At 41.3% G+C, this 10,815-nt stretch overlaps 1 protein-coding gene across 1 annotated transcript; it reads left to right on the top strand.

The window, feature by feature from the left end:
* Positions 1 to 3,378: 3,378 nt before the first annotated feature.
* Positions 3,379 to 9,858, top strand: barhl1b (BarH-like homeobox 1b). Its single transcript, XM_049603522.1, has 3 exons — positions 3,379 to 4,670; positions 7,105 to 7,327; positions 8,606 to 9,858. Exons 1-3 carry the CDS (start codon positions 4,220 to 4,222, stop codon positions 8,904 to 8,906), a joined length of 975 nt encoding a protein of 324 aa, XP_049459479.1. The 5' UTR covers positions 3,379 to 4,219; the 3' UTR covers positions 8,907 to 9,858.
* Positions 9,859 to 10,815: the final 957 nt, after the last annotated feature.

Genomic DNA, 10,815 nt, shown 5'->3' with positions numbered 1-10,815 from the left:
TTCTTTCTTGTGTGACAGCTGACTGGGAAATGTGAGTGTTAACCTTATAAAAGATTCAGCGGGTTCTCATTATTTTCTGTCAACTCCAGTACCTGATGGTGTTAAGGTGCATCATTTGCATCCCTGACTGGTCCAGGGTGCAGCACCAGCTCCAGAGCAAGCGCCTTTTTCCTTTTCTTTTTTTTTTCTTCTCCTCTTCGCCTGCCTTTTTTTAATGCTGTTTGTTTGTTGAGAGGAGTCATCTTTTTACATATATCCCCCTCGAAAGACACGCTTTACTCGATGTTCCAAAACGATAGAGATGCCAAAGTTTATTCAAAGGCGACACACATTTTTACAAAACATATCTAGATATATATTTAACACACCTGCTCAATCGAGCAAGTAAATAAAATGTTTTCTCTTTTTTTCCTCTCGCCCACAAAAGCTGAGGAAGCTGAGGAAGCCCAGCAGGCATTATTAGTAGTGAAGCTTATGGACAGGATTCCAATAATGCAGAGAAACAAAATAAAAACTAAATAAAGCAGCACACATAGATTATTAACACTGACAGGTCAGTATGGACTATTATGATGAAACTTCACCTGGAGCCAGTTAGACTTGTTTGGGCTTTAGATTATTGATATTTTAGCAAATATCCAAAGAGTAGTAGCCTGATCAGAATAGAACATTATTATAAATATTGCCCTTTTAATACATTAAATTAAACTGCACAGCTGTCAGCACAACCACGGGGAAAAACAGGCAACTTTTCGTTGAAATGGCCCAATGGTGTCAACTTTGTTTTGGTAAAAATGTGAGTGGAAGGTGTGAGGCTTTTTAATGTGGATCAATAATGAAGTGTGATTTCGTCATGTGATAAAAAAACAGGCAGAGAGACAGACATCCGCTGACCATTTCCTGAAAACATCCCTGTTTCCTCTCTTTAACATGGATCAATAGCGTCCTCCCACAACACCAGTGTGTGTGTGTGTGTGTGTGTTTGTGAGGGAGAAAGAGACAGAGAGTGTGTGGATTTCATCATCATCGGGGTAACAGTTGCACTGGCCCTCAAATTCAGAGCACTTCCTGGGGAAAAAAAAGAAAAAAAAAAAAAAATCAAGCCTCGCTTGACCAGAGGGACACTTGTCCAAAATCAGCAGCAGCATGAGCCAAATCATTACACTACACTACACACTATACACACATGTACACACAGCTATAGTCTAGCTGAGTACTATACTGTCTTCTGCCAAGAAAAAGAAATTTCTCAGATTTTAAAAGGGTTTTTAAATTTCAGCAGGAGCCCATATAGTTATGTTTAATTGCGCAAAAACATTTTTAATACAACTGCACAATCAATTTATATTGGTGTTAAAACAATTCGTTTAATCTCTCTTTTTTTTCGCAACACAACTAAATATTTTAGTGAGTTAACGAGGAAAAATGATTCACAAATTCTCCAGTATGAGGATTTGCTATTTTTATTTTTATTTGCTATTTTTATCATTTTGAACATTTGGCTTTTCAGCTATTGGTTGAAGGAAGCAATTTGAGGACGTCACTGTAGATTCTGAAATTTGGAAATTTTCTTCTTGTTTTTCTTAATTTTTCTGACATTTTAAAGACTTTTAAAAATTATCACAAACTTATTTAATGTTTAAAATAACCCCATATAATGTGAAATTAGCTCGATTCCCAAATCTGCTATGTAAGTAAGTGTACTATGGCATGGTGTTTTTTGAAAACTCTTGACATTTAATAATAATTACTTTTAGCTTATTTTTTCCAATTATCTACTAGTTGTAAAAAACAAAATAAAATCGTTGTTGGTGTAGTTATTGCAATGTCAGAATTTTTGGTAAAATAAAGACACAAACTCGCAGCAGCTTGGGTGATAAAGAGTTAAAATTAAAATCGAATAAATTAGGGACTTTTAAGAAACAAATCAAAATAATTAAAGAGTCTGTATAAGTTTCTCAGGCCATGTGATGATCACAAAGAGGAAGTTTAATCACCTTATGATTTATTTACTGCGATGGAGCTGGAGCTGTGGACACGCGGCACAGTGAGGATAAAGAGAAGAAGACAAAAAAAAACTGTGAGAGCATCAAACCACTGCTCCTTTTCATGCACCAGCAGAGGAGAAAGAAACAGCTAAGTCAGGGTGGGTGTGTGTTGCCTTATATCTGTGTTGTCCCCGCCTCATATGTGACAGCTTGCAGCCGTGATGGGACCCCATGGGAGCGGGGAGCGGATTCACTAACCTGCCGGTGTCTGAGACCGACGCGCGCCTCCAATCTGGTGGTCACATGGGGTGGAAGAGTAGGAGGAGGAGGAGGTGGTGGTGGAGATGGAGGGGGTGTCGATGATGATGAGAGGGGGGTTAGTTAGATTATTAGGGGCTGTCGGGGCCGTCGCGCGGGGCAAACTGTTGTGCAGAGTGGGAGCTAGGACTGCGCACAATGGTATTTCACGCGTGTTAGAGGTGAAAAGTGCGCACGGTGGCACTTCACGCGCCTTGAAGTTTTGCGTCACGCTGCTCGGACTATTGTGTCCAATTAACAGGGACTATTAGATAGTTGTTATGGTCTGAATGATGGATGTTCAACCTCCAGACAGTGTTCCTGCTAAGAAACAATACCTATATTTTATTACACTTTTCACCCTTTGTTTTTCTCATTTTAAATTGATATTAAATTATCTTTTGAAAGTGGCCACAGTGTGTTTTGACTGAAGATTCAATGTTGAACTAAAAATAAAAATTTAAGAGTTTAATTGTGGTAATATTTTTGCAACAATACAAAAAAATAGAGGCCTCTAACAAATTAAAATTATTTGTAGGCTAACAAAAAAATCACCACCACAAATACGGAGACATAAAAAATTCTATTATAATTTTAAAATAATAATAATTATTGCTAATTTCTGATTTTGTCAGATTTGTCATTTAATTTTGCAACATAATTGCAGCATTAAAAATGTTACATTTAATACACCAATAATTTTTAAAAAAAATGATATTATTGATTATAATAAAAAGTAAAATGTTTTTTTTAAAAAAAGGAAAAAAAGGGAGCTGTGGAGGTGGGAAATAAATCCAGTCAAAGAAAGGGAGTGGAGAAGAAAAACACGGAGCCGCTCCACATAATAACCCCATTATAAGCCTCATCAATGATGTAATGAAAGCAAACAGTGTGAAAATTGCCTGTAAACAGTTGGATCTGAGTCTCCTGATGAATTCAGTGTCTCTTTTATCAAAGTGAGGATGAGCCAGGGAGGAAGAGGGGGAGGATGGGAGAGGCAGGGAGGGAGGCAGAGTGAGTGGGCGTGTAGGGAGGTCCACTTCCAGCTCCCCTCAGCCAATGAAGGCTTGTCACAGGGGACTCACGTGGACGAGGCGCTCTTAAAACCTAGCTCCTGACTTTTCCTCAAGTTCAATTTTTTGGGATTCCCTCCCACCCCCATCGCATCTCGTCCTTTTACTTGCCAGTTGTGACTATTTAACCCAGTTTACCTCTCCTTTTTTTCGCTTCTGCGGCGCGCATCGCATCGTCCCGCGTCTTCCTCCTCTGCTGCAGCTCTCCACTCGGACTCCTCTCTCTCTATCTCTCTCTGCTTTTATCTAAGGTTTTATTGTTCTACTTTAAAGAATGCGAACATTTTTCATCTGTCGCCTGTGTGGCCACATGACGAGCTGCTCCTGAACATTTTGCTTCGGTCTCTCTCAGGTCTGACGCGCCTGAACCTGTCCATGGTGCTGAAACCGGTGCGCTGCTGCTCCCAAATTTCCACAAATACTTTTTTATTTGTGCGTATTTTCGCGCTCTGCAGACAATTTCAGCAATAGCTGCTTCATCTTCCCGGCGAGGCTTGTGAACTCAAAACAAAAGGAGTTGGTCCTAAAGGAAGCAGAAAGAAGAGACTACAGCGGCCGCATCGATTTTCAGGAGGACTCATCTTCCTAGACTTGACACACACACAAAAAAAATCGGATGCATGGACGATTGTTGTAACGCAACTTAGCCTGGAGATATTTGCTCTCTAGTTGCGGAGCTGGAAATAGCGGATCTTCATTTGTAGCGTATCCAGAAACATTTCTCTTGGTGCGGGGAGGGGGGTTGAGTCTTCCTGTCTCCTCTGCTGGATCAACTTCGACTTAAACAACCCCCCCTCCCTCCCTAAAATAAAACTTGTCCTGAATACCAAATGGTAGTTTGAGGAGGCCTCGATCGAGACAATGGAGGCGTCCGCCAACGGGTCCAGTTTTGGCATCGACTCGCTGCTGTCCCACAGGCCTGGAAGTCCGGTGTCCAAGGGGGACAGCCTGGTCGGGGAGTGCCGCTCGCCTCTGGAATTCAGCCCGCGATCAGACGTGGAGAGCGGCTGTTCGTCGCCTCCGTCGCCGAGGAGGGAGTGCGTGGACGAGGTGGCCCAGAGGCAAGGTCACGGCGTCGGCCTGCCGCCGCACCTGCAGCACGCGCAGATCTCGGCGGGGTCGCAGCAGAGGACCGTGACCTCGTCGTTCCTCATCAGAGATATTCTCGCGGACTGTAAGCCTCTGGCCGCGTGCGCGCCTTACTCCAGCAATGGACAGCCGACTCAGGAGGCGGGGAGGCTGGCGTCGAAGATAGCGGAAGACTTTATGGAGAAAATCCACAGCAACTCGTCGTCAGACAGTGAATACAAAGGTAAGGATGGAGAAGTGTGTGAGGGAGCTGCTCTGCTTTGGAGATTGGAGGTGAAACTGATTTGGCCTTCTGCTTTCATGCTGGACTTTTGGCTCCTTATTAAAAATTACCTTTTAAAAAATGTGCCAATAATTATATCTGCAGCTCGTCCTTTTTGTTTTTATGTTTTGATTTCTAGAGTTGCATTTTTGCATGTTACTCAGCTGCAGCTTCTCTGCTTTGGTGCTTCTTTTTATGTCTTTAAAAATTCATTTAAAATGTCTAATAACCTCAATAAATAATAAATAAAAGCATCATAGACAGGTGTGGCACAAAATTAACGGTGCAACCTAGAAACATGAAATAGGGCATTAAGTTGTGACAATAAGCATTTAATTAACTTTTAATGTAAGCCGAACTGGTATTTAAAATATCATTTAGCCATTTAATAGCAATATGTGATGATGCAAAAATTTAAAACCTAAAGACGTGTAAATATAATTAAAATAGGTCATTTTTTTTAAATGTGTTTAGGCCTTTTTAGATTTTTTTTCTAATAGTAATATTTAGATTTATTGTTTGAAAATAATATTTTGTAACTCGGCCTGCATAATTTGGGGCAAAGTAAAATAAAAACAGTTTCATAAATAAACTGACACGTCATTTCATTAGCAGCAGGCCACCGGAAGCCATCAATGAGGCAAAATCTACCCGATCCTCTGCTGCTGTATCACGGTGGAGGAAACCTGAGATTTGCCCCTCGCACGGTGTCAGGCTAATGAGTTCATTTTCATTAAGTTTCTACATTTAAAATCAGCGGCTGTCTGCACACATGCGTGCATGCGCGGCGCGTTTCAAGCTTCAGGATATCCAGAAAGCATCTGTTGATGTCAGGGAGGCAAGGATGGGAGAGATGACAGGGTCGCCTCCAGATAAATGCCATCAAGGGCCTCTCTGTTTCCAATCATGTCAGCCATAACAGACATGTCACCTCCATTGACAGTTTAATGAAGCGGTGCCTGGAAAGACCGCTGTAGGCTATGAGGGGAGATATAGAATGAAATCATATTTAATATATCTAAAATAAAGTTTATTTTGTTCACTTACAGGCTCACCCTCCACATTCACTTTTCTTGCAGGCTATTGATACAGCGTCACGTCATCAATCCGTGCGTGCGTGTGTCCGCTCACGTGTCACAGTGTGGATGGAGATGCTCATCGACGCGCTGATTGATTGAGGGAGCCGCGGGGCCCACAGAGCGCCTGCACGGCGGCTTTGATTTCCACGAAGCCGCCTCCTATAATATTTCAGGGATTTGATGCAATTTGTCCCCGGCGCTAATCAGATTTGTAACCACGCAAGGCCGCCCGGCTCTTGATTTCCACTCATTTCCACGGTCCTGTGAAGTTTCTCCGGTCGCGGTTGAAAGGCTCGTCCTTCCCTTGTGGCTCAATTAGGCGGATTATTGTGCTTCTTGAGACGATTCAACTATTCAACTACCAAAGATCTCTCGCCTCGCGCGCTTCTCCCCCCTTTTTGCCTCTTTTCTTTCCTTTCTTTTTTTTTGTGTGCAGAGAATTGACTATAAGGACTGTATATCAATGCTCGCCCTGACATGACACCACGCAGAAAGAAGAACAAAGACAGCGGGTCTGCTGACGGGAGAAATATCAGATTGGATGTGCGGATATATTGGAGGAGCTTTTCATAACAATTTAAGACCAAATCAAATAGATCCGTATCGCCCATAGGCACTGTTTCCATCGCACACAACACTCACTGCCTCTCAGATGCACATAAATAGTTATAAAACAGCAAAAATCTGACGTGTTGAAAAACCAAACACTTTGTTTTAAGCTTTAAAAATCGCTTCAAACAAATAATGTGCGTTTTATTAAGCTGGTGATTTGAAAATATTCAAAATTAAATTTCCGGTTTTATTTTGTGTGGCAACACTGATGTAAAACTTTGTCAAATTAGATTTAAAAAGCAAATTAAATGCTGTATAGCTCCAAAACTGGGCTTTAGAGAGGGACGGCAATATTTATTAAATTATTGTTACTATAATAAAATATTTTTATTGCACATTTAGCACAGGATGTGCAGCTAAGAGTGTTTTCCATTAAAATCAAATTTTAAAAAATGCCATTTAATGTTATTAAAATTGTTTCCCTTATTGATGTTTTGCCTTGCGCCAGCTAATTTATTTTTTATTTTCTCCTGAATGGGATCTGGTTTAAATAAGCAGCCTCACACTAATGAAAAGCTGCAAGGCCATAAAAGTAACCATTTGTGATCTATTTTTACATTTTACTTGACAGTGATATTAGTTTTCCTCTCATGATGCTGCTGCACTGATTTCTTTGCGCCTCCGTGTACCGAGCGTCCACACACAGATGGATGTCTGAGGCCTTCTCTGTTTTCACCTTCCTCTCATCTTTTTGTCTTCCTCAGTGAAAGAGGAGGGGGACCGGGAGATCTCCAGCAGTAGAGACAGCCCTCAGGTCCGGCTGAAGAAGCCCAGGAAGGCCCGGACGGCCTTCACGGACCACCAGCTGGCGCAGCTGGAGCGCAGCTTCGAGCGGCAGAAGTACCTGAGCGTCCAGGACCGCATGGAGCTGGCGGCCTCCCTCAACCTCACCGACACACAGGTCAAGACCTGGTACCAGAACCGGAGGTAAAGACTCTGCTGCTGCTGGTGGTGGTGCTACTTAAGAGGGAGGCGAGGGGAGGGGGGGATAATCTGGTTTCTCACGGCTGGCTCATGACTGCATGGACCCAGGGACGCCATGTTTTCCTTTCACCCTAAAGGTGGCATGAGTTCACTTCACTTAGCTTCACATGAGTCACTGCCACTAGGACTGAAACCAAACGCTGGTTTAATTATTGATTAATGTGCCGAATCTCTCTCGATTAATTGATTCATTGTTTGGTCCACAAATTGCAATATTATGGGGGACAAACCTCCAGCACAGTTTGACTGACCCAAAGAAATTTAGGCAACAGTAAATACTGACAGTGATGACGTGGAACATTTTGGCATTTTATCTTCTAATATTAGATTAATTATCATAGTAATTTCTTATGGAATTGTCAATCAACTACTCGATTAACCTTCAGTTAGTTCCAGCTTAATCTGTTACTCAAAAATGCGTTAAATCTCGGAGCAAGTATTGATTGACAGCTGATTAATTGGACATATATATTATTTTAAGCGACACCAACTTGTCTGGGAACTCCTCCATGTTTTAATTTGTATTCTATTATTTTATGCACCGTTATTTATTTCGATTTTTGAGAAAAACCAACACTACACGATCATATTTTCCATCCATCACCACAAATCTGAGACGCTTGTCAGCCCTGACTTTATTTCCTCACTTTGCAGCATCCTCATGCAACAACATTACTTTTTTTTAAAGACTAGCATCCGATTTAATCGCAAACAACGACCCTGCAAATAGCTTGAAACCCGAGGCGTCGATGTTTTGTAAATAAATAAAGCTCCACGCAGTGGTAAGAGGAACCGTCAGTGTTAAAAACCAGATTTCTGCAGTCTTCGGCTGAATTAACTTGAGCATTTATTTGTCTGCAGCTTTGACTCTCAGGCAGCTAAATGACATAAATAAATATAAAAACAACACTTTGGAGTATGAATAATGCATTGTTGCATGTGTGCATATCAATAATTCAAACAAACCACTATATCTACTCAATTATCTTTATTATGAATTATTCACCTGCGTGGAGTGCACACTGGCAATCTAGCAGGCATCGTTGGGTGTGAATACAAATGGCAGGTTGGAGATTTGGGTGATTTAAAAAAAAAAAAAAAGCAGATGTACTCCTGACTTCTAATTGGACCCCAGGTAAACATATGGGAGTTATTTTGGTGTCATGTATTTATCGATACACGCGTGCTGAAGGCTAAACCAGCGTCTTTTCTGTCCTCCAGGACAAAGTGGAAGAGGCAGACGGCGGTGGGACTGGAGCTGCTGGCGGAAGCTGGAAACTACTCCGCCCTGCAGAGGATGTTCCCGTCCCCGTACTTCTACCCGCAGAGCCTGGTGTCCAACCTGGACCCCGGAGCGGCCCTCTACCTGTACAGAGGCCCCTCGGCGCCGCCGCCGGCCCTGCAGAGACCCCTGGTCCCGCGGATCCTGCTGCACGGCCTGCAGGGGGGCAGCGAGCCGCCGCCTCCGCCGCCTCTGCCCCCCATGTCCGGCGTGCTTCCCCGGCCAGCTCAGCAGCGGTGAGCCGGCCCCTGCAGATTTTTTTTTTTTTAAGTTGTTTTTTTTTTGTACGCCGACCCTGGCAGCTCGGGACTCACGAGGAGAAAGAAAGACAGACAAAATAAAAACGGTGACGAACAAGAATAATAAAATAAAAAACTGCTCGAGGCCTTTATATGGTGTGTAATGGCCGGTGTGGGCTGAACTCTGTGGACGCAGCTTTGTGACTGAACCTGTCTGTGTGGAGGGACTTTTTTCTGTTCTTTTGGGACATGAGCTTTATTTATAACTTATTTATTTTTCAATATGAATCAAAGCATCTAAGTTATGTATTTATTTGATCCAAGCTTCAGTATTTTCAGTGTTCTCCACAACAAAAGACGCAAGTGTTGGTGGCACTTTGACCTAGAGTTGAATGCCAATTACACCCCCTGTTGGCATCATTATTATTATTATCATTATTATTATCATTATTATTATGTGGACATCCTTCCATGTAATATTAACATAATGTACTTAGTGGATCCAAAGGAACAATTTTTCTTTCCTAAACCTGTCATTGATTTTTGTTTACACGTGAACAACAAGATGATCAGCAGTCATAAACCTGTAAATAAGAATATTTTGCATTTTATTCGAAAGAGACTGTTTTAAAGATTTTCTTTTGTTTTGTTGGTTGGTTGGTTTGATCTACGAGTGCGTCTTTCTCAGACCACGGTGATCCAGTTTAACATAATAGGCTAGATTAGCCATCAGAAACTTATACAGGCGACGAGTCAAAAATGAAAAATAAACCTTAAAAAAAAATGTGAGGAAAGAATGCCTGGACCCACATATAGGCACAAACACGAGAGCTACGGAAAGAAAGAAATCTATATAAAGTCTTTTTCTTGTTCTTAGTTGAAGTTTTAGCGGAGTAAAAAAAATGTCAAGTAATTTATAAAAAAAAAAAAAGCAGTTTTATCCCCGCAGAGGGGGACATGGGGGACGCAATCACCTCAGTAATGTTTTCATTTTAATTTTAATTTTATTTGATTTTATCTTCCAACAAACAAAGCGATCGGACTCGGGTCCACGTGCAGGTGTAACTGCCTGTTGATCTGTTATAGATGTATTTGAAACAGACGTTGTGCATTATACTTATGTTCCTTCATATGAAGCCGTGATAAACCCTTAATTGTTATACTCTCCTTTTTGGTGAAAAATGTATATTGCAGATATCAAACTTGTGGAGTGGTTCTCGTATATTTCCTGGATCGTTTTTTTATTTTTCAATTTTTATTTTTTATTTTTTTTTTTTCGTTCTTCTAGCTTCCCCCAAACTCTCTTCGTGAAGTTTTATTTATTTATTTTTTTTTTGTGAAATTCACAGCAACAGTTGGACAGAAAAGGGGGGGGATTTGATGTAAAAGAGAATTACTTTTATAAATGTGGAAATAAAAGTCTTTCATTTAATCACGTGGCTGCTTGAGTGTGTGTGGAAATGCCACGGGGGGCTTGTCAGGTGGAATCAACACGTGGGTTTAAAGTGTGATAGGTGGACAAAACAGCTGCAGCACCTGGGAGTGTGGTGCAAACGATATCTCTGCAACAAATGCGATATTTTAGAAATGTAGATGTATCTTAAAGTAGTTTCTGAAGCTGCAGTTTGTCGTGTTGCATCACATTATTACACATATTTAGTCTTAAAGCAACAAAAATAAAATATAATGGCACAATTTTGACCAAAAAAAGCACCAAAAAATGGAGAAAATTTTATATTTTAATTGTGGTTTAGTGCGAAAATACATGCAAATCAAAAGTGTTCATATCAAATACAGAAAGTAAATTTAAAGTATACACAGAGGCCTGATTTTGTGTCAGAGTGCTCGACTGCCCACCGTGTTTTTATCATGACGTGATATGAACACGTCAGTGTCAATGAGCAAAGGTT

This window comes from Epinephelus fuscoguttatus, linkage group LG18 (assembly GCF_011397635.1).
Source record: "Epinephelus fuscoguttatus linkage group LG18, E.fuscoguttatus.final_Chr_v1".
Lineage (NCBI taxonomy): Eukaryota > Metazoa > Chordata > Actinopteri > Perciformes > Serranidae > Epinephelus > Epinephelus fuscoguttatus.
Note: the sequence above shows the minus strand (reverse complement) of the source record. Positions and strands in the feature narration are given on the sequence as shown.

What these genes read in the sequence shown, in the direction of transcription:
- barhl1b (XM_049603522.1), top strand. Translation starts at nt 4,220, where the DNA reads ATGGAGGCGTCCGCCAACGGGTCCAGTTTTGGCATCGACTCGCTGCTG. An exon ending in GTCAGACAGTGAATACAAAG is followed by an intron (nt 4,671 to 7,104) that starts GTAAGGATGGAG and finishes TGTCTTCCTCAG; the next exon opens with TGAAAGAGGAGGGGGACCGG. An exon ending in ACCTGGTACCAGAACCGGAG is followed by an intron (nt 7,328 to 8,605) that starts GTAAAGACTCTG and finishes TCTGTCCTCCAG; the next exon opens with GACAAAGTGGAAGAGGCAGA.